Source organism: Bos indicus x Bos taurus, chromosome 8 (genome assembly GCF_003369695.1).
Source record: "Bos indicus x Bos taurus breed Angus x Brahman F1 hybrid chromosome 8, Bos_hybrid_MaternalHap_v2.0, whole genome shotgun sequence".
NCBI lineage: Eukaryota > Metazoa > Chordata > Mammalia > Artiodactyla > Bovidae > Bos > Bos indicus x Bos taurus.
Genome location: NC_040083.1, coordinates 69,339,464 through 69,363,777, shown reverse-complemented (window position 1 = coordinate 69,363,777; position 24,314 = coordinate 69,339,464). Strand labels below are relative to the sequence as shown.

At 38.7% G+C, this 24,314-nt stretch overlaps 1 protein-coding gene across 1 annotated transcript in view; it reads right to left on the bottom strand.

The window, feature by feature from the left end:
* The window catches only part of PIWIL2 (piwi like RNA-mediated gene silencing 2), a 79,744-nt gene that overhangs the window by 36,574 nt on the left and 18,856 nt on the right, over positions 1 to 24,314 (bottom strand). The window contains exons 10-13 of the mRNA XM_027549852.1: positions 4,345 to 4,533; positions 3,652 to 3,736; positions 2,840 to 2,929; positions 1,248 to 1,388 (exon numbers count right to left, since the gene is read on the bottom strand). Of these exons, the coding sequence (XP_027405653.1) occupies positions 1,248 to 1,388; positions 2,840 to 2,929; positions 3,652 to 3,736; positions 4,345 to 4,533 (505 nt within the window). The remainder of the gene's footprint in view (positions 1 to 1,247; positions 1,389 to 2,839; positions 2,930 to 3,651; positions 3,737 to 4,344; positions 4,534 to 24,314) is intronic.

The following is a 24,314-nucleotide window of genomic DNA, read 5'->3' as shown; positions in this document are numbered from 1 at the left end:
GCCTAAAATAAATCACTAAGATATTATCTTTGGGCAATGAAACTACTGATGTTTTTATTCCCTTCTTTACATTTTCTACGATATCCACATTTTCCTTACAGACTTTCCACTACTTTTGTTTAAAAAAAAAAAGAAAAACAATTTTGGGACTTCCTTGATGGTCCAATGGTTAAGGATCTGCCTGGCAATGCAAGGGACACTGGTTTGATTCCTGGTCTGGGAAAATCCCACATGCCTGGGGGTATCTAAACCTGTGCACCACAACTACTGAGCCCATGTGCTGCAAGTGCTGAAGCCTGCATGCTCTAGAGCCCATGCTCTGCAACAAGAGAAGCCACTGTAAGGAGAAGCCTGTGCACCACAACAAAGAGTAGGCCCGCTTGCTGCAACTAGAGAAAGCCTGCGCGCAGCAACAAAGGTCCACCACAGCCAAAAAATAAGATAAATATTAAAAAAAAATTTTAACAAGGAGTCAGTTCAGAGGGAAAGAGAACAAAAGACAGAATCAATTATTAGTATTTTAGGTATAACCTAGAGAGAAAAGTAAAAAAGCAATAAAAGCTAGTATTTACTGAACACGTGCTAGGTGTCAAATATTATGCTAACGATTTTACCATGTAATTCTGTTAACTCAATATCATCTTTATTTAACAGATAAAGAAACTATGAGATGCTAAGCAATTTGTTTCAAGTAACCAACAAGGCAAGAGGCAGAACTGAGGTTCAAAGCCAAGGACTCCACCAACTCATGCTGCCTCTGCACTGTCTCACACTGCATAAAATACAATGGAGTGGACTCAGGCAAACTGCAGGCAGAAAGGGCCACGTGAAAATTAAAATGTACAAGTCTGAGACTTTATGCCTATGAAAACAACAACAGTAATACATTCAAAGAAACACAAGTTAATCATTGGGAAAGAAAAACTTGCAGAGGGGGTAGAAAAAGACATAGAACGTTAAGAGTAATTTGGGCTGGAAAACTAAAAATGAGGTAAATTTTGAGGGTCAATATTCCTTTTGCTTGACTGGAAAGTAACAGCTCAGATCCTGGGAAATACAGAAGAAAATCTGTAAGAGCTAATAGCAAATTAAGTCAAGGAAATTCAATTATGACTAGGACCAAATAAAAAGTATAATAATAAAGCAAAAACTGTAAAATAAAGACAAGATAGGAAGTTATCACCTAGTCTCAGAAAGCTCTTAATTCTTTGTAATGATATTTCCTACCATCATATCTTCCAGTTTACCTTATGTACATCTTTCTGCAGATAGAGTCCCCAACGTGTCAGTTCATTGTTAGCTGTCTCATTTTTCGAAATTCTCTGTAGCAAGCATTCCAAAGCACTATGGTGCTGTTTGGGGCTCAGGTTGATCTGCTGGGTCAAATCCTGAATAGAATCAAAATGGAGATACTAAGCTATTACTTCTCTAGTATGAGATTAAAGAAACCCCAATGCAGAGAACATTTCCATAGAAAAATCTTTTTCCCACTAAAATCTGTAGAAATTTTAAAGTGTCTCCAAGGACTTTATTATAATAGCTCATGAAAGTGAATGAAGTATAAGGTTAAAATTTTAGCCATAAAAGAATTTTTTTTAATTGAAGTATAGTTGATTTACAATGTTGTGTTCATTTCTGCTGTAGAGCAAAGTGATTCAGTTACACACACACACAGATACAAAGTATTTAAAATTGTCACTGTTTCTTTCTCATGACATCTAAATCTTATTCTCTTTCTCAAAGCCATGTAAGGAGACTTGACTATACCTATTAAACATCGGGGCAGAAAAATGCCCTATGCCAGGCACGCAGGCAAACGTAAAACACATCTGGTCTTATACTTCATGTCATATGATACTAGTCAGTTAATGTCACTATAAAACACTTGTTTGGTCCAGGGTGTAACCCATAATAGGTGTTTTCTAAATATTTATTGTTGAATGAACATCTAATGGGATGAAGATTCAGAATCATGCAAGTGAATTCTTTCTTTAGCTTCTGGAACTAATGAACTGTGCGGCTGTTGCTCCCTGCGTGGCAGTCATTAGGGCAGTGAGTCTATGGGGCTATATAGATAGCTCTGTGATCATAAAGTCATTAGGTAACTGGGAGTTGTAAGGAAGAGCTTTGACCTACATACTGAAAGCAGAAGTATCAGAAGGTAAACATGAAAGAACTCTCTTATAGGAATTCACTTTAGCTCTTTACGATGTTACTAAAAACAATTCATGGCATCTCAGACAAGCCCAGGGGTCCAAAACTGGGACAGACAAGGACTGAGACAGAGGCAGAAGAGCAGCATGCAGGTGGAAAGACCCAAGCGGACAGTATGGAGGTGGAGCCCTCAGCGTCTGGACCCTCGCTACTGCACACACCTCTGCCTCCCAGCTACTGTGCCCTACGTGAGACCTCCAGGACGCCCAAGCACCACAGCATGAACTTCTATCCTCTAATTTCTCTCTCCAACTTGCTGACTTTTTGCTACATTATTTCCTCCATCCCTTCAAATAAACTGAAGGCTTACAGAAATGTTAGAAAAATTCAGTGCTCTCAAAGAACATCATTTATGGTCACATGACCAGCCTACAGTCCCCCATCAGATTGGGGAGGGTGATGCTAGAACTATTTGTATCCTTTTACCTTATAATCCAGTCGTTCTACTATTGTAACAACATTCCAAAGAAAGCTCTGGTCAGCTCTTTCCCAGTGTGTGGGAAGAGACACATATCACGCTTATGGAGAGGAAAAATGAACCTGCCCAGGTGATGATGCAAATCTGGCCCAATGCAAGCCATATCTCTATCAAAATGGTCTTGGGTTCAAAGCAGGCCCTTCTCACCTTCATGGCTCTGAAGTCCTTCTTCATCTTTTCAGGGATTCCAGTCATGAAGGAAAGCTCAGGGAGCAGCAGGATTTCACTTTTTAGCAACTTGGAGGAGAGAACAGAGGGAAAGCAAGGCAGTCAAAGAGGATCCTGTTCCTCTGACTGGTATAAGACTTTAGCAGGCCCAAACTGGTCCCACAGGGGTATAACAGGCACTCTTAGGAACATAAGACCCCAGAGAAGAGGGCAGGAAACACGACCAGTGTTTTATCCTTTTCTCACTTGGGTCACAATTGGTCACAACTGGTTGCACTAGGTAAAGAGAAAAATATTAAAACTGTCAAAAGCAGAGGGAAAACTAGAAAAACTAGAACTGTTTTTTCACTTGGGCCTCCAAGTAAGTAGGTGGATATCACACAATATATCCTATCAAGCTGGTGCCTCTGTCTCATCTTAACCTATTTTGATCTTCAGTCTCCACTCTGAAGACAGAGGAGTTAGGTGTCAAGGTATTTTTCCCTGGTCCCTAACCCTGTTAAAATGTCTCCAGCTTCTCTAAATGGACCCAGTGTTTCAATCTTCTTTAGCAGTCAATTCTCCTTATTCCTAACCTAACTCATTCTTTGGATGTTTAGTTTCTCACTAAGGGGTCTTCAAGAGTACCTCTGGGTATAGGAGACAGACAAAGAATGCACAGCTTTCCCTAACCACACTGTAATCATAGCCTCATGGCTCCCAGAGCCATGAAGAAGGTGAAGAGTGGCTGATGGGTAGAGAATCTGGCTGGAAGCATCAGCCTGACATGCACCACCACCACCACCACTCACCATCCCTTGGTTATTCTGTCTCTCACTGGGCCTGTGGATCAGCAGTGGCTGGTCCTCTTCCTTTACTGTGATCCCATAGTTTTTGCTAGAGCAGAACAGAGGCAGGAAGAAACTGTCAGTAGCAGCATCACCATTCTTACTGCAACACAGTCTGAGCGTTAACCAGGACTGAGGTATACTATTTGTATTATACCCTTGTCAAAGATCCATCATAAACTCACCAGAGTACATTCATAACTGGAAAAAGCAGACTCAAGTTAATGCAATTAAATAGAGAGGAAACAGGATAACAGCCCAGGAAAGAAATTCTTTAAAAACTGAATCAGGCCAACAAACAAAAAAATAAAAATAAAAATCTTCATCAGGCCAAAGGGCTTAGGTAACAAGAAAGGCAAAATGACAGTCAAATGATTAATGACTTGAATTTAATCTCTCCAACCAGACTTCGAACCAAAACAGAAAAGGAAACATAATTTTAAAGCTCTGAGATTATGAAATAACTTGCAAAAAGTACTAAAGGAAATAAAACTGTAAGGGTAGCAAATTCAGGTCAAATCCCACAAACAAACTCGTCAATCTTGGGTGCATTACCAATCCAATTACTTTTGACGTGTCCTGCTACATGTCACTCTTACTGGAGAACGATAGACCACGCACCAACCTGCAAGCCCAAGCCCAGTCTCCTTCCTCTACCTGTAGTAGTCCAAGAATGTAATCTCCGTCCCATCAGACATGATGAAGCTATCTTTTGGAGTCTTATTCCAATCCACATCATCAATACGATAGGTACGATTGTTATATCGGGTTATAACAATATTGCCAACCAGAAGCTTAGTGCACTCATCCTGGAAGTTTTCTTTGTTCTGCAAGTACATGGTGTGCCTTGGGAAAGAGACAAAAGACCTCTGGATCATATGGAGTATACACAGAGCAACATGAAAGGGACAGGGGATGCCTGTAAGTACTTGAGGGTTCCAAATGCCAACACCTAGTTCAAAAAGGCTCCAGCTGTCTCTTTTAGGAGACAGAACTCTCATATCTCTTTTTAAAAATGCCCCCCAAAGAGTGAAAAGATAAAAATAAAAACAACTGAAAATTGACAAAATCCACTACAGTCCTTAAAATAAGGTACTCTAATCATCAGAATAATCTGTATCATCATTATTAGGAGGCAGTCTACACAGGAACAACAGAACATTCTTAAAACTATATTTCTAGCTGAAGGAAGAAATTACAACTATTGGAGGACCACACTCATGAGGCAAAGAGGTGAAAAAAGGTCCTCGAAGATGAAGATGATCAGTGGAGGCTGAAGACAGACAGGGACCAGATACTAATTTCCTTGTGGGTCAGAGCATGGACTCTTCTGTGGGCCAGTATCACCCAGAGTATACTCCTTAGGAACACTGGTCCCTTGAGAAGTCTTGAGGGGGTGAAAAAGGTTCTACGATCAAAAAAATTGAGTCCATTCTTCAAATTATAACCCCTTCTCAGAGTTTCACAACATACACTACCACATCAGACTGCTACAGAAAGAGAAACATGTTGAGTTTCATTCACCTACAATTTACGAATAAACCCAGACTCCTCCCTCCCTTTTCCCTTTTAGTCCCTTGAACAACTATCACCATTCTAGGTGATTAGTATCCTGCTGGACTTGCTGCAGTTCAGTGATGAAAAACCATGAGAAACTTGAGATAGTTCACACTGACTACAGACGCTGGAGCCAAAACCTCGGTTCAAATCTTGGCTCTGCCACTTACCAGCATATGAGATTTTGAGCAAGTAACTTAACCTTGTGTTTCAGTTTCCTTGTGTCAAAGTGGATCAGAACAAACTGCCTAACTCACTGTTGCTAATAGAACTCCATGACTTTATTCATGTAAAGCACTGAGAACATAACACTGTGTTTTGAAATAAGATTAGAGATTTTATCACAGATCATTTCATGAATCTTTGCTTCCTATTTACATAGCTTTATTCAACAATACAACTATTTAAAAAAAATATTTTTAAGTCAAACTCTTCAACTGTGTTAATGGTTACATAACAGTATTTCACTAAGTGGACGGTACATTAATTCACTGGTCTTTCACTTTTTTAGTAGTAGTTCTATTGTTTCACTCTTACAAATAACTGACTGAACATCTTTTACAAAGATTCTTCAATACTTAAACTGTATCCTTGAGACAGATTTCCTATAAATGAATACCAGACCACCTGACCTGCTTCTTGAGAAACTTATATGCAGGTCAGGAAGCAACAGTTAGAACTGGACATGGAACAACAGACTGGTTCCAAATAGGAAAAGGAGTACATTAAGGATGTATTTTGTCACCCTACTTATTTAACTTCTATGCAGAGTACATCATGAGAAACGCTGGGCTGGAAGAAGCACAAGCGGGAATCAAGATTGCCAGGAGAAATATCAATAACCTCAGATATGCAGATGACACCACCTTTATGGCAGAAAGTGAAGAAGAACTAAAGAGCCTCTTGAGGAAAATGAAAGAGGAGAGTGAAAAAGTTGACTTAAAGCTCAACATTCAGAAAACGAAGATCATGGCATCCGGTCCCATCACTTCATGGGAAATAGATGGGGAAACAGTGGAAACAGTGTCAGACTTTATTTTTTTGGGCTCCAAAATCACTGCAGATGGTGACTGCAGCTATGAAATTAAAAGACACTTACTCCTTGGAAGGAAAGTTATGACCAACTTAGTGGCACCCCACGCCTGGGGAATCCCATGGACGGGGGAGCCTGGTGGCCTGCAGTCCATGGGGTCGCTAGGAGTCGGGCGTGACTGGGCGACTTCACTTTCACTTTCATGCACTGGAGGCAACCCACTCCAGTGTTCTTGCCTGGAGAATCCCAGGGATGGGGGAGCCTGGTGGGCTGCCGTCTATGGGGTTGCACAGAGGCGGACACGATTGAAGCGACTTAGCAGCAGCAGCAGCAGCAGACAGCATATTAAAAAGCAGAGATGTTACTTTGCCAACAAAGGTCTGTCTAGTCAAAGCTATGGTTTTTCCAGTGGTCATGTATGGATGTGAGAGTTGAACTATAAAGAAAGCTGAGCACCAAAGAATTGATGCTTTTGAACTGTGGTGTTGGAGAAGACTCTTGAGAGCCCCTTGGACTGCAAGGAGACCCAACCAGTCCATCCTAAAGGAAATCAGTCCTGAGTGTTCATTGGAAGGACTGATGTTGAAGCTGAAACTCCAATACTTTGGCCACCTGATGCGAATAACTGACTCATTTGAAAGGACCCTGATGCTGGGAAAGATTGAAGGCAGGAGGAAAAGGGGAGAACAGAGGATGAGATGGTTGGATTGCATCACCAACTCAATGGACGAGTTTGAGTAAACCCCAAGAGTTGGTGATGGACAGAAAGGCCTGGTATGCTGCAGTCCATGGTGTCGCAATGAGTCAGACACGACTGAGCAACTGAACTGAACTGAAAAACCAGTGAATTATTCACTTAAAAAGGGCTAATTTTATGGCACATTAATTATACCTCAATAATAAAAACTGAAATTAAAAAAAGACTTCTCATTATGGCAGTATGAAGACGTCAGCAATTCTTTTCTATTAATATGCTGCTGCTGCTTAGTCACTTCAGTCGTGTCCGACTCCGTGTGACCCTATGGACTATAGCCTGCCAGGCTCCTCTGTCCATGGATATTCTCTATGCAAGAATACTAGAGTGGGTTGCCATGCCCTTCTCCAGGGGATCTTCCCAACCCAGGGATCAAACCTGGATATCCTGCATTGCAGGCAGATTCTTTATTATCTGAGCCACCAGGAAAGCCCTTCTATTAATAAAAGTACATTCAGACAACTAACGGAAAATATGATGACAAATCAACAAACAAGGAATAGTCTCAATACAGAAATAGAAACTGTAAAATAAATAGCACAAAAAAGGAGAAAGAAGAAAGGGAGGGAGAGAGAAGGGGAAGAGAGAGGAGAGGGAGGGGAGAGGGGAGAGGAAACTGTAGAGTTGGAAACAATAATGAAAATGAAACACTGATTAAGATGAACTCACCAGCAGATTTGAGATGGCAGTATAAATAGCCTACAACATAGAGTAATATAAACTGCTCAATGCAAAGAAGACAGAGAAAGATATTAAATATAAATGACACAAAATCCTGTGAGACAATGTCAAGATCCCAACCTAGAAATGAGAGTACCAGAAGGAGGACAAGAGAGTAAAAACAAATATTAAAAAAAACAGCACTCTAAAATTTCCCAAATTTGATGAAAATGGTAACTTATAAATCCATAACATCAATGAATCTCAAGTGTGATAAACACAGTAAGTACCACACTTTAGTTCAGTTCAGTTGCTCAGTTGTGTCCGACTCTTTGCGATCCCATGAATTGCAGCACGCCAGGCCTCCCTGTCCATCACCAACTCCTGGAGTTCACCCAGACTCACGTCCATTGAGTCAGTGATGCCATCCAGCCATCTCATCCTCTGTCATCCCCTTCTCCTCCTGCCCCCAATCCCTCCCAGCATCAGAGTCATTTCCAATGAGTCAACTCTTTGCATGAGGTGGCCAAAGTATTGGAGTTTCAGCTTCAGCATCATTCCTTCCAAAGAAATCCCAGGTCTGATCCCCTTCAGAATGGATTGGTTGGATCTCCTTGCAGTCCAAGGGACTCCCAAGAGTCTTCTCCAACATCACAGTTCAAAAGCATCAATTCTTTGGCGCTCAGCTTTCTTCACAGTCCAACTCTCACATCCATACATGGCCATTGGAAAAACCACAGCCTTGACTAGATGGACCTTTGTTGGCAAAGTAATGTCTCTGCTTTTCAATATGCTATCTAGGTTGGTCATAACCTTTCTTCCAAGGAGTAAGCATCATTTAATTTCATGGCTGCAGTCACCATCTGCAGTGATATTGGAGCCCAAAAATATAAAGTCTGACACTGTTTCCACTGTTTCCCCATTCTATTTCCCATGAAGTGATGGGACCGGATGCCATGATCTTCGTTTTCTGAATGTTGAGCTTTAAGTCAACTTTTTCACTCTCCTCTTTCATTTTCCTCAAGAGGCTTTTTAGTTCCTCTTCACTTTCTGCCATAAAGATGGTGTCATTTGCATATCTGAAGTTATTGATATTTCTCCCGGCAATCTTGATTCCCGCTTGTGCTTCTTCCAGCCCAGGGTTTCTCATGATGTACTCTGCATAGAAGTTAAATAAGCAGGGTGACAATATACAGCCTTGACATACTCCTTTTCCTATTTGGAACCAGTCTGTTGTTCCATGTCCAGTTCTAACTGTTGCTCCTGACCTGCATATAGGTTTCTCAAGAGGCAGGTCAGGTGGTCTGGTATTCCCATCTCTTTCAGAATTTTCCACAGTTTATTGTGATCCACAAAGTCAAAGGCTTTGGCATAGGCAATAAAGCAGAAATAGATGTTTTTCTGGAATTCTCTTGCTTTTTCCATGATCCAGCGAATGTTGGCAATTTGATCTCTGGTTCCTCTGCCTTTTCTAAAACCAGCTTGAACATCTGGAAGTTCATGGTTCACATTCTGCTGAAGCCTGGCTTGGAGAATTTTGAGCATTACTTTACTAGCGTGTGAGATGAGTGCAATTGTGCAGTAGTTTGAGCATTCTTTGGCATTGCCTTTCTTTGGGATTGGAATGAAAACTGACCTTTTCCAGTCCTGTGGCCACTGCTGAGTTTTCCAAATTTGCTGGCATATTGAGTGCAGCACTTTCACAGCATCATCTTTCAGAGTTTGAAATAGCTCAACTGGAATTCCATCACCTCCACTAGCTTTGTTCGTAGTGATGCTTTCTAAGGCCCACTTGACTTCACATTCCAGGATGTCTGGCTCTAGGTGAGTGATCATACCATCGTGATTATCTTGCTCGTGAAGATCTTTTTGTACAGTTCTTCTGTGTATTCTTGCCACTTCTTCTTAATATCTTCTGTTTCTGTTAGGTCCATACCATTTCTGTCCTTTCTCGAGCCCATCTTTGCATGAAATGTTCCCTTGGTATCTTTAACTTCCTTGAAGAGATCTCTAGTCTTTCCCATTCTGTTGTTTTCCTCTATTTCTTTGGATTGATCAATGAGGAAGGCTTTCTTATCTCTTCTTGCTACCTACACATGGACAAACCCAAAGCCAAAGAGAATATCTTGACAATGGTAAGAGAAAAGTGATGCAACATATACAGAAGAACAACAATATAGTTAAAAACCTACTTTCCGTCTCAAACTATGGAGACCAGAAGGTAGTGTAATGACATGTTCAAAGGGCAGAAAAAAAAAACAACACAACTCTCTAGCAAGAAAACTGTATCCTAGGAAACCATTTTTCTTTTTCTTTTTAGCCATGCCTCACAGCTTTTGGGATTTTAGTTCCCCAACCAGGGATCAAACCTGGGCCCTTGGCATGACAGCATGGAGTTTTAAACACTGGAATGGCAGGGAATTTCCAACACTGCTTTTCAAAAGTGAAAATGAAGAAGCAAGTCACAAAGGACCATATACTGCATGATTCCATATATATATGAAATGTCCAGAAGAGGTAAATCTATAGTCACAGAAAGTAGGTTAGTGGTTGCCTAGAACTGTACAAAAAAGATCTTCATGAGCAAGATAATCATGATGGTGTGATCACTCACCTAGAGCCAGACATCCTGGAATGTGAAGTCAAGTGGGCCTTAGAAAGCATCACTACGAACAAAGCTTGTGGAGGTGATGGAATTCCAGTTGAGCTATTTCAAATCCTGAAAGATGATGCTGTGAAAGTGCTGCCTGCACTCAATATGCCAGCAAATCTGGAAAACTCAGCAGTGGCCACAGGACTGGAAAAGGTCAGTTTTCATTCCAATCCCAAAGAAAGGCAATGCCAAAGAATGCTCAAACTACCGCACAATTGCACTCATCTCACACGCTAGTAAAGTAATGCTCAAAATTCTCCAAACCAGGCTTCAGCAATATGTGAACTGTGAACTTCCAGATGTTCAAGCTGGTTTTAGAAAAGGCAGAGGAACCAGAGATCAAATTGCCAACATTCGCTGGATCATGGAAAAAGCAAGAGAATTCCAGAAAAACATCTATTTCTGCTTTATTGACTATGCCAAAGCCTTTGATTGTGTGGATCACAATAAAGTGTGGAAAATTCTGAAAGAGATGGGAATACCAGACCACCTGACCTGCCTCTTGAGAAACCTACATGCAGGTCAGGAAGCAACCGTTAGAACTGGACATGGAACAACAGACTGGTTCCAAATAGGAAAAGGAGTATGTCAAGGCTGTATATTGTCACCCTGCTTATTTAACTTCTATGCAGAGTACATCATGAGAAACCCTGGGCTGGAGGAAGCACAAGCTGGAATCAAGATTGCCAGGAGAAATATCAATAACCTCAGATATGCAAATGACACCACCTTTATGGCAGAAAGCGAAGAGGAACTAAAAAGCCTCTTGAGGAAAATGAAAGAGGAGAGTGAAAAAGTTGACTTAAAGTTCAACATTCAGAAAACGAAGATCATGGCATCCAGTCCCATCACTTCATGGGAAATAGATGGGGAAACAGTATCAGACTTTATTTTTTTGTGCTCCAATATCACTGCAGATGGTGATTGCAGCCATGAAATTAAAAGACAGTCCTTGGAAGGAAAGTTATGACCAACCTAGATAGCATATTGAAAAGCAGAGACATTACTTTGCCAACAAAGGTCCATCTAGTCAAGGTTATGGTTTTTCCAGTGGCCATGTATGGATGTGAGAGTTGGACTGTGAAGAAAGCTGAGCGCCAAAGAATTGATGCTTTTGAACTGTGGTATTGGAGAAGTCCCTTGGACTGCAAGGAGATCCAACCAGTCCTTTCTGAAAGAGACCAGTCCTGGGTGTTCATTGGAAGGACTGATGCTAAAGCTGAAACTCCAGTACTTTGGCCACCTCATGCAAAGAGTTGACTCATTGGAAAAGATTCTGATGCTGGGAGGGATCGGCCACAGGAGGAGAAGGGGACGACAGAAGATGAGATGGCTGGATGGCATCACCGATTCGATGGACGTGAGTCTGGGTGAACTCAAGGAGTTGGTGATGGACAGGGAGGCCTGGCGTGCTGCAATTCATGGGGTGGCAAAGACTCGGACACGACTGAGCGACTTAACTGAACTGAACTGAGGGTGGGTAATAGATAAGGAGTAAAGGGTTTCTTTTGATTGGAATGGAAATGTTCTAAAACTGATTGTAGTGATGGTGCATAATGAATATACTAAAAGCCATTAATGTTATCCTTTAAATGAGAGAACTGTATGGTATACAGTTAAATCTCAATGAAGCTGTTTTAAGAAAATGAAAGATAAAATCATTCCCAGGTAAATAAAAACTAAGAGATCATGTTCCTGGAAGACTCTGCTCTACAGGAAATACTAACAGATAAATCTTTTATCCCTCAGCATAAGAAAACAATACCAGATGGCAACTTGGAGTCACAGGAAGGAAGAATGTTGGCAACGATATATATGTCGGTAAATATAAAGTGACTATATGAATATACTTTTTCTTCATGTCTTAAAAAAATTGTAAGATTGTTTATTGTAAGACTGTTTAAAGCAACAACTAAAACATTGTACTGCTGCATTTATAACATATATCCAGTTTGTGTCTCTGGGTATGTATTCATAAAGAGGAGAGAAATATGGAACTATGCTGGAGCAAAATTTCTATATTTTACTGGAATTAAGTATGCATTAATGTAAAATAGATTGTGATATGTGAAAGATACTGAAATACTTAGAACAAACACACATAGACACACACACAATTTACAGAGGAACTTAAATGGTACACTAAAAAATATTTAACACAGAAGAAGGCAATAAAGAAAAAAATGGAGGGGAAAAAAAAGACATGAGACAGACAGAAAACAAATAGCAAATGGCAGATATATAGCCAACAGTATAAATCCTAAGACTTAATAAATGTATTAAACAGGCCAATCCAAAAGCAGATTGTCAGACCGAGGAAAAAAACCAAAATCTAGATATACGCTGTCTACAAGATATACATTTTATTAATAACTCAAAGACATAAACAGGTTGGAAATAGAAGAACAGAAAATACATACCAAACAGTAACCATAAAAAAGCTAGACTGCCTACACTAACATCAGACAAAATAGACTTTAAGGCAATATTATTACTAGAGATGAAAAGGCACATTTCACAATGATAAAAGAGTTAATTCATCAATAAGATATAGTGATTATAAATATGTACATTTATCATAAGTATAGATGCATGTGTAGCCAAAGGCAAACACCTGAAGAAAAATTGACAAAGTGCAAAGAATTAAACAACTTGAAAAGATTTCAATATTCCTATCGTTGATACCACAAATAGAAAATTAGGAAAGATAAAGAAGACTTGAACAACATTAGTAAACCAACTGAACTAATTGAGTACATAAAACAGTCCACCCAAAACAGCAGAATGCATATCCTTTTCAACTACAAAAGGAACTCCCAGGACAGATTCTATACTAGGCCATAAAACAAGTCTCAATAAAATTAAAACACCTGAAGTAATACAAAGTATGTTCTCCAAATACATCAGAATAAGACTAGAAAACAAAACAGAATAGGAAGTACCCAAATATCTGGAAATTAAACTGCAACCTCTAAATAATTCAAAGAAGGCAGTACAAAAGAAATTAGGAAGTACCTCAAACTGAAAGAAAGCAAAAAACCAATATCAAAAAATCATGAGTTATAGCTAATGCAGTGGTCAGAGGGAAGTTTACATCTTTAAATTATATGAGAAAGAAAGGTAGTAATAAACTTACATGTTTATGACAGAGGTGTCAGGTTAAATCAAGAAAGGACAGTGTTTTATGACATATGCAACAAAATGAATTTAGACCACTACCTCATATTGTCCACAAAAGTTAACTCGAACTGGATCACAGACCTAAACATAACAGTGGAACAACAGTGCCTCCTAAAATAGCACAGAAAACCTTCATGACTTTGAGTTAGGGAATGATTTATTAGATTTGAAAACAAAAATACAATCCATGAAAGAAAAAAAACTAATAATAGACAGTCAAATTAAAAATGTTTGATCCTTACAAGGATCCATTGATAAAAATGAAAAGATAAGCCACAGACTAAGAGAAAAAGTTTGCAGATCATGTATCTTGATATAGGGCTTATATTTCTCACTCATCAGAACTGTTACACACTCCATAAAAAAAAATTTAAAAATTGGTGAAAACTCTGAATACACATTTCATCAAAAAAGATTAATGAATGGCAAATAAGCACAGAAAAGATGCTCAACATCATCTAGAGAAATGCAGATTAAAACCCACAACGATATTCTGTAATAACCTTAAATGGGAAAAGAAATTGAAAAGGAATAGATACATGTATAATTGAATCACTCTGCTGTTTGCCTGAAATTGACACAACATTGTTAATCAACTATATTCCAATATAAAATAAAAAATTTTAAAAACCCTTCAGTTCAGTTCAGTTGCTCAGTCGTGTCCGACTGTTTGCGACCCCATGAACTGCAGCACACCAGGCCTCCCTGTCCATCATCAACTCCCGGAGTTTACTCAAACTCATGTCCATCGAGTCGGTGATGCCATCCAGCCTTCTCATCCTCTGTCGTCCCCTTCTCCTCCTGTCCCCAATCCCTCCCAGCATCAGGGTCTTTTCCAATGAGTCAACTCTTCGCATGAGGTGGCCTAAGTATTGGAGCTTCAGCTTTAGCATCAGTCCTTCCAATGAACACCCAGGACTTGTCTCCTTTAGGATGGACTGGTTGGATCTCCTTGCAGTCCAAGGGACTTCTCCAACACCACAGTTCAAAAGCATCAATTCTTTGGTGCTAAGCCTTCTTCACAGTCCAACTCTCACATCTATACATGACCACTGGAAAAACCATAGCCTTGACTAGATGCACCTTTGTTGGCAAAGTAGTATCTCTGCTTTTTACTATAAAAACACTTAGAAAGCATTAAAATTAAACACAGGATCTTAAATGTTCTCACCATAAAAAGAAATACCACAACAAAGTATTACTATGTACTGATTAGAATTTCTAATATTAAAAAACTGACTATATCAAGTGTTGGCAAGAACGTGGAACAAACAGAAATCTCATACATTTGCTGGTGGGAACATAAAATGGTACAGATACTTTGGAAAACAGTTTCTTAGAAAGCTAAATGTACACCTATCATTTGACCCACCATTTTACTTCCCAAGTATTGCCTAACTAAGAGAAATCAAAGTATGTGTCCATGGAAAGACTTGTACCCTAATATTTACAGCAACTTTATGTGTAACAGCCAACAAGTGGAAACAACAGGTGAGTAGACTTTAAAAACCGTGGTATATTCATACAAAAGACTACTACTCAGCAATGAAAAATAACAAACTTCTGATACATACATCTACAACTAAGAATATACTGGGATTTCCCTGGCAGTCCAATGGTTAAGACTCCATACTCTCATGGCTGAGTGCCTGGGTTTAATTCCTGGTTGGGGAACCAAGATCCCACAAGCCATGTGGCACAGCCAAAAATAAAAAAGTTATATACTATACAATTCTATTTTTATAAAATTCTATAAAAAGCAAACTAATCTCTAGTGACACAGAGAAGATCAGTGTTCACTGCCCATGGAGCAGAGGAAGAATATGTTTCAAAGATAGAAAAATATGTCAAAATTCATCAAAGTGTAGACTTTTTTTTAAAACTTTTTATTTTTTATCTGGGTATAGCTGATTAAGGGCTTCCCAAGTGGTGCTAGTGGTAAAAAACCCAGTTGCCAATGCAAGAGGCGTAAGAGACGCGGGTTCGATCCCTGGGTCAGGAAGATCCCCTAAATAAGAGAATGGCAATCCACTCCAGTATTCTTGTCTGGCGAATCCCATGGGCAGAGCAGCCTAGTGGGCTATGGTCCATAGCGTTGCAAAGAGTCAGACACAACTTAGCACACACACACACAGCTGACTAACAAACAATACTGTGATAGTTTCTCGGGAACAGCAAAGGAGACAGTCATACATATACAAGAATTCATTCCCCTCAAACCTGCCTCCCAACCAAGCTGCCACATAACATTGAGCAGAGCTCTATAAAGTGTAGACTTTAAATGTGTGCAGTTTACTGAGAATCAGTTGTGTCTTTAACAGATCTGAAAAAAGAGAATAAAAGATCCAGAACTAGACTGAACTACAGATTAGGATTGCATATACAGTAATTACTGGTGGCATTTCCAATTAGTGAGAAAAAAAAATCATTAAAAAATGGACAGGACTTCCCCCATGGTACAGTGGACAGGAATTGGCCTGGCAATGCAGGGTTTGATCCCTGGTCTGGGAGGACTTCATATGCCTCAGGCAACTAAAGCCCATGCCCTCGAGTGCCTGCACGCTGCAATTACGGAGCCCATGTGCTGCAACTACAGAAGCCTGTGTGCCTAGAGTCCATGTTCTGCAACAAGAGAAGCTACCACAATGAGCAGCCCATGAGTCACAACGAAGAGTAGCCCCTGCTCACTGCATCTAGAGAAAGCCTGTGCACAGCAATAAAGACCCAGCACAGTCAAAAGAGAAAAATGGACAGAAATAAATGAAAATATAACTTAATGAAATACAAATGCAGGTCTAAGAGGGAAGTTCATAGTGATACAGGTCTTTCTCAAGAAACAAGAAAAATCTCAAACAACCTAACCTACAACCTAAAAGGACTAGAAAAAGAAGAGCAAACAAAGCCCAAAGTCAGTAGAAGGAAGAAAATAATAAAGATCAGACAGGAAATAGAGATTAAAAAAACACAACAGAAAAAATCAATAAAACCAAGAGCTGTTTGTTTCTGAAAAGATAAACAAAATCAACAAACTCTTAGCCAGGCTCACCAAGAAGAGAGGACCCAAATAAACACAATACAAAATGAAGAATGAGAAGTAACACCACCACCACATACATACGCAAAATCGTCAGAGAATATTATTAACAGTTATATGCCAACAAATGGGACCATCCGTAAGAAACGGACAAGTTTCTGGTTAAAACGGCATACTACTCAAAGCAAACTATAGGTTTATGCAATTCCTATCAAAATACTCAACATTTTTCACAGAAACAGAATAATCCTAAACCTTATATGAAACCATAAAAGACCCCAAATCACCCAAGCAATCTTGAGAAAAAAAGATTAAGATGGGGTACCACCCTCCCAGACTTGAGACTAAACACAAATCTATAGTAGTCAAACAGTGTGATACTGGCACAAAAAAAGACTATAGATCAATAAACACAGATCAGAGAGCCCAGAAATAAACCTATGCTGCTAGAGTCAGTTAATCTATGACAAAGAAAGCAAGAACATACAATGGAGAAATGACAGTCTCTTCAACAATGATGTTGGGGAAAGCTGAACAGTTACACAGAAAACAATGAAATTAGAACATTCTCTCACACTATAGACAAATTTTAATAAACTCAAAATGGTTTACAGATCTAAATGTAAGACATGACACCATAAAACGCCTAGAAGGGAACACAGGTGAAACTTTCTTTGACATAAACTGTAGCAGTATTTTCTTAGATCACTCTCCCAAGGCAAAAAAATAAATAAATAAAAGCAAAAAAAAAAAAAAAAAAAACAGGACCTAGTCAAATTTAAAAGCTTTTGCACAGCAAAGGAAACCATCAACAATACAGATAGATAACCTACAGAATGGGAAAAAATATATCCAAACAATGCTACTGACAAGAGATTAATTTCTAAAATACACAAACAGCCCACAGAACTCAATATGAATAAAATAAACAACTCATTCAAAAAATAGGAGGAAGGTCTAAATAGACATTTCCTCAAAGAAGACATACAGATGTTTAACAGACACATGAAAAGATGTTCAAAATCACTAATTATTAGAGAAATGCAAATCAAAGTTACAATAAGGTATCACCTTACTCGAGTCAGAATGGCCAGCATCAAAAAGTCTACAAATGTAAAGAAAAAGACACCCTCCTTTACACTGCTAAAGGGAATGTAAAGTGGTTCTCCACTATGCAAAACAGTATGGAGGCTCCTAAAAATACTAAAAACAAAGCTACTATATGATCTGGCAATTCCACTCCTGGGTATGTATCCAGAAAAAAACAAACACTGTAATTCAAAAAGATACATGTACCCCACTGTTCATAGCAGCGCTATTGACAACAGTTAGGACTTGGAATCAACCCAAATTCTCATCAACAGATGATTAGTTTAAGAAGACGCAGTGTATATATACACAATGAAAAAATATTCAACCATTAAAAAATAATGAAATATTGATATCTGCAGCAACATGGATGTACCTACAGAATATTATACTTACTGAAGTAAATCAGACAAAGACAAATACTCTATAATATCAATTATATGTGGAATCTAAAAAAAATATACAAAGGAATCCATATACCAAACAGAAACAGACTCACAGACATAGAAAACAAACTTTCGGTTACCAAAGGGGAGAGAGGGGGAGAGGAACAAATTAGGAGTATGAGGTTAACAGATACAAACAACTATACAGATAAAAGATAAGTAACAAGGATTTAAGGACAGGGAGGCCTGGCGTGCTGCGATTCATGGGGTCGCAAAGAGTCAGACACGACTGACCAACTGATCTGATCTGATCTGATAGGGAATTATATCTAATATCTTGTGATAACTTATAATGGGATATATTAATAAACTGCAAAAAAAGAATTACTACGTTGTATACCTGAAACTAAATACTGTAAATCAACTATACTTCAATTTTTAAAAAAGAAAAGAAAAATATGGATAGAATAATTTCCTAACCATTTAAATAATTAAATTCTTTATGAATTTAAAATTATGTTAAAAATTAAACAATACAACTGGATGAACACATAGACAGTCTTATACTCTTGGGAATTAAAAATATCTCCACAAACCTCAGAACAATGGATTGTTCTGAATTGCAGTCATGGTAACAAGTAGTCATCTGCTGTGCTTAGTCCCCCAGTTGTGTCTGAGTCTTTGCGACCCCATGGACTGTAGCCCTCCAGGCTCCTCTGTCCATGGGATTCTCCACGCAAGAATACTGGAGTGGGCTGCCATGTCCTCCTCAACAAGTAATCATAAGAACCAATTTTAAACCTGCTTAATTATTTATATCAACTCACTTCAGAAAACACACTTTTGCAAGCCAACCCAACCACTGTCAACCCCGTTTCTGGAAATGAGGGAGTGAAGTGAAGTGAAGTTGCTCAGTCGTCTCCAACTCTTTGTTACCCCCTGGACAGTAGCCTAGTAGGCTCCTTCGTCCATGGGATTTCCAGACAAGAATACTGGAGTGGGTTGCCATTTCCTTCTCCAGGAGATCTTCCCAACCCAGAGATTGTAGGCAGACACTTTACTGTCTGAGCCACCAGGGAAATGAAGGAATGACAGTCCAATAAGCATCCCATAAGAATTTAATTATTTAAATGGTTAGGAAATTATTCTATCCATATTTTTCTTTTTTTAAAATTGAGTTGGTTCAATCAATCAACAAAACTCTCATCTGAACAACAGTGCTTTTATAGACAATGTTGACCTACTTGGTCAGTTGCAAGTCTGCAGTCCTGAACTACACGCTTCTCAAATACAGTACTCTATATGAAATCAACAGTCTCTTACTGGTGTAAGTAGAAAACCAGCTTTCTCTAAGAGGTCTCATCATCCTTTGACAATTCTGGACGTCTCACCAAGATAACTGTGAAAACTCTTCCCAGGCAGCATTCCAGGCAGTCTCAAACCAACAGATGCACTCACTGGGCCCCCAATCTGGGCCCCCCATGCTTAACTCCACTTATCCTTCAGGTCTGCTGCCAAGACAGTAAATCCCAAAACCAGCTGAGGTCTGACTAGTTTCATTAGACTCCAATTGCTTTAATAACATTGGCCTTTCAGTTTACAAATGCATTATCTGGTATATAATTAGATTGAGGTCTTTGTACAAGGTCTTTAGGCTTTCTGTTTTGAAGATATACTATTTGAAAATATTTTTGATATTAAGTTGACTATTCTTCACTTGCTTATTTTGCTTTTGCTATTACGTGTCAATATGCATAAAGTCTTCATTTGTTTTTGTTTTCTCCTGGACTTCCCTGTCTCTGTTCAATGTGTGAGGGAGTGTTCTACAATGAATGGACAGAGATTTAAGCCAGATAAATCTTGAAACCAAGCCTATCTACACCTGAACATTATAGGTCCACTAGACCAGTGACGAATTTGTAAAAAAGCAATTTCTCAAAAGTCATGAAGGCATTCCTCGTCTTGTCAATTTGTAAGAGAAGGTCACTTTGTTTGTTTAGTTCAAATTCCAGGGTCAATGATAGTTGGGTCACTGATCTCATGGCCCCTTCCTATCTGTGGTTGGAACCTGAGATACGGTTCACAAACACACATCCTTCAATGACCTTAGCGCTTCTTTTTCTTGTTTGTCATGGGTTTGTTAATGTCAAAGTCTCAATGTCTCCCTGCTTTTGATATAAAAGACACACTACTATCCTAATCTTGCCGTTTCCTTGGTAAACGGGGGAAAATTTTTTTTCAGTTAAAGTTAAAATGCCCAAAGTGCACATGTGACATTCTCCAGTATAGATCATAAGCTAACTCATAAAACAAACCTCAATAAATATAAACGGATAAAAATACATAAGGCCTCTAACCACAATAGAATGAAATTAGAAATAACTGACAGAAAGAAATTTGGGAAATACACAAAACGTGGAAATTAAACAACATATTATCCTAGATAATCAATGGGTCAAACAAGACATTACAAGGGAAATCAGAAAATACTTTGAGTTCGATGAAAATGAAAACACAACATAATCAAACTTATGGGATACAGCTAAAGCAATATTTAGAAGGGAATTTATAGCTATAAATGCCTGTATTAAAAAGAAGAAATATCTCAAATAATTCTACCTTGAGACAATGGAAAAAGAAGAGCAAGTTAAACCTGAAACAAGCAGAAAATTAGATGACAAGGGACAGAGAGCCCATGAGTAGCTTCAGGATTGGGGCTGATCCCAGGAAAGTTCAAGGCATATCTAGAGGGTTGGAACTTTCAGCCCCACCCCTCCATTTCTGGGAAGGGGAGAGGGGCTGCAGATTGAACTTGACCACCAAAGACAAATAATCTAATCAATAATGCCTACGTAATGGAACCTCCATAAAAACCTCGGATAGGTTTGAGGGAGGTTCTAGATTGGTAGGGGCTTCCCTGGTGGTTCAGTTGGTAAAGAATCTGCCTGCAATGCACAAGACTGCCTGCAGGGGACCTAGGTTTGATGAACTCATGGACATGATGGGAGGGTGGGTGTGCCTGGAGAGTGTGCCCTATTCTCTACTGCCTCAAACTGCTCTTCCATTTGATTATTTCTAAGTTTGCACAGTTTATAATAAACCAGCAAGTTTTTTCAAAAAATTTAGAAATAAAGTAAGCAGAAGGAAGGAAATAATAAAAGAGTGAAAAGTAATGAAATAGGGATTATCAACAAAACCAAACGTTGGTTTAAGAGGTCAGCAACATTGACAATCCTTTAGCTAGACCACCGATGAAAACAAGGAGACCAGACTGCTAAAATCAGGAATAAAACAGGGGACTTCACTACTGGCCTCAAAGAAGCAAAAAGGATTATAAGAGAACACTTATTAGCAGTATGTCAACAAATTAGATCCCCTTAAATGAAATGGATAATTCCTAGAAAGCCACAAACTAATCCAAGAATAAAATAAAAACCTGAAGAAACCTCTAACAATACAACAAATTAGTAATTTAAAAACTGAACACAAAGAAAAATTCAAGCCCAGATGGCTTCACTGTTAAATTTCTATGAAGCATTCAAAGAAAACTGAATACTTATCCTTTACAACTCTTCAAAAAAAAAAAAAAAAAAAGAAAACAGGGAGAGAATACTTCCCATTTCTTTCTATAAGGTCAATACTACTCAGATAACAAAACGAGACAAAGGCATCACAAGTACAGATCAGTATCTCTTATGAATACAGACACAAAAATTCCTGACAAACTATAAGGAAACCAAATCCAGCAACATAAGAAAAGAATTACACGATATGACCAAGTAGATTCCAGCAATGTATAGTCAATTTAACATCCAAAAATCAATTTAAAAATCAGAATTTTTAAAGTGATCATCTCTACAGACACACAAAAAGCAGTCAACAAAATCCAATAGCCTTTCATGATAAAAAACTTTCAGCAAACTAAGAATAAAAGGGAACTTGCTCAACATGACAAAGGGTATCTTCAAAACCCGTAATTAACACTGTACTTAATGGTAAAAGACTGGATGTTTTCCGCCTTAAAATCAGAACAGGAAAAGATATCCACTCTCACCACTTTTATTCAGCTTTGTACTACAGGTCCTGGCAGGGCAATTGACAAGAAAAAAAATAAAAGACATCCATATTGGAAAGGAAGAAGTAAAAATATCTCTATTTTCACATTATATGGTCTCTTGTATAGAAAATTTTGAGGTATATGTAAAGAAAATTAATAGAATAAATGAGTTCAAAGGGGCTGCAGGATAGAAGATCAGTATACAAAAGTCAACTGTGCCTCTATACACTTACAAAGAACAATCCAAAAATGCAATTTAAAAATTCAATTTATAAAATCATTAAAAGACTAAAATATCTGTACTTAGGAATAAATGTGAAACTTACACTCTGAATCACTGCAAAATCACTCAAAATACTTACACTCAAAATCACTGCAAAATACACTCAAAATCACTGCAGATGGTGACTGCAGCCATGAAATTAAAAGATGCTCACTCCTTGGAAGGAAAGTTATGACCAACCTAGACAGCATATTGCAGATAGTGATTGCAACCATGAAATTAAAAGACACTTACTCCTTGGAAGGAAAGTTATGACCAACCTAGATAGCATATTCAAAAGCAGAGACGTTACTTTGTCAACAAAGGTCCGTCTCGTCAAGGCTATGGTTTCCCCAGTAGTCATGTATGGATGTGAGAGTTGGACTATAAAGAAAGCTGAGTGCCGAAGAATTGATGCTTTTGAACTGTGGTGTTGGAGAAGACTCTTGAGAGTCCTCTGGACTGCAAGGAGATCCAACCAGTCCACCCTAAAGGAGACCAGTCCTGGGTGTTCATTGGAAGGACTGATGCTGAAGCTGAAACTCCAATACTTTGGCCACCGGATGCGAAGGGCCGACTCATTTGAAAAGACCCTGATGTTGGGAAAGACTGAAGGCAGGAGGAGAAGGGGATGACAGAGGATGAGATGGTTGGATGGCATCACCGACTCAATGGACATGGTCTGGGTAGACCCCAGCAGTTGGTGATGGACAGGGAGGCCTGGAGTGCTGAAGTTCATGGGGTCGCAAAGAGTTGGACACGACTGAGTGACTGAACTGATTACACTCTGAAAACTACAAAACACTGTTGAAAGAAATTAAAGAAGATCTAACTAAGTGGAAAAGCTCTTATGTTCCTAAATCAGAAGACAATATTGTTCAGATGGTAATACTCCTCAAATCAATCTGATTCAACATATCCCTATCAGAACCCCAGTTGATATACTGGTAGAATTTGACAAGCTGACTCTAAAATTCATATGAAGTGCAGGAGATCCAGAACTATCATAAGAAATCTTTAAAAAGAACAAGGTTAAACGACTCATATTTCCCAATTTCAAGACTTAACACAAAGTTACAGTAATGAGACAGTGTGGCACTTTATTAAAGACAGTCATAGACCAATGGAACAGAATTGAGAGTCCAGAAATAAATCCATGCGTTGAACTGATTATAAACAAGGATGCCAAGAACATTCAATGGAGGAAAGATCAGTTTTTTAAATAAATGGTACTGAAATAACTGGTTATCTTTATGCAAAAGAATGAAGTTGGACACCTACCTCATACCACACTGAAAATTTTATTCAAAACCTAAATGTAAGAGCTAAAACTATAAAACTATTCAAAGAAAACACAGAGGTAAATCTATATGACCTCAGATTTTTGCAATGGATTTTTACATGATACAGGAACACAAGCAGCAAAAGAAAAACAGATAAACTGGACTTCATGAAATTGAAAACTTTTATGCTTCAAAGACTTTTGTACTTAAAGAAAGTAAAGAAAACCTACAGAATAAGAAAAAATTTCCAAATCATGTATCTGATAAAGAGACTTGTACCTTGAATATATAAATAAATCTTGCAACGTAATAAAAAGACAAATGATTCCACTTAAAAAGCAGGCAAAGTATCTGAATAGACATTTCTTCAAAGAAGACATACATATGGCCAATAAGCAGAGAGGCAGAGGAACCAGAGATCAAATTGCCAACATTCGCTGGATCATGAAAAAAGCAAGAGAGTTCCAGAAAAACATCTATTTCTGCTTTATTGACTATGCCAAAGCCTTTGACTGTGTGGATCACAATAAACTGTGGAAAATTCTGAAAGAGATGGGAATACCAGACCACCTGATCTGCCTCTTGAGAAATCTGTATGCAGGTCAGGAAGCAACAGTTAGAACTGGACATGGAACAACAGACTGGTTCCAAATAGGAAAAGGAGTACGTCAAGGCTGTA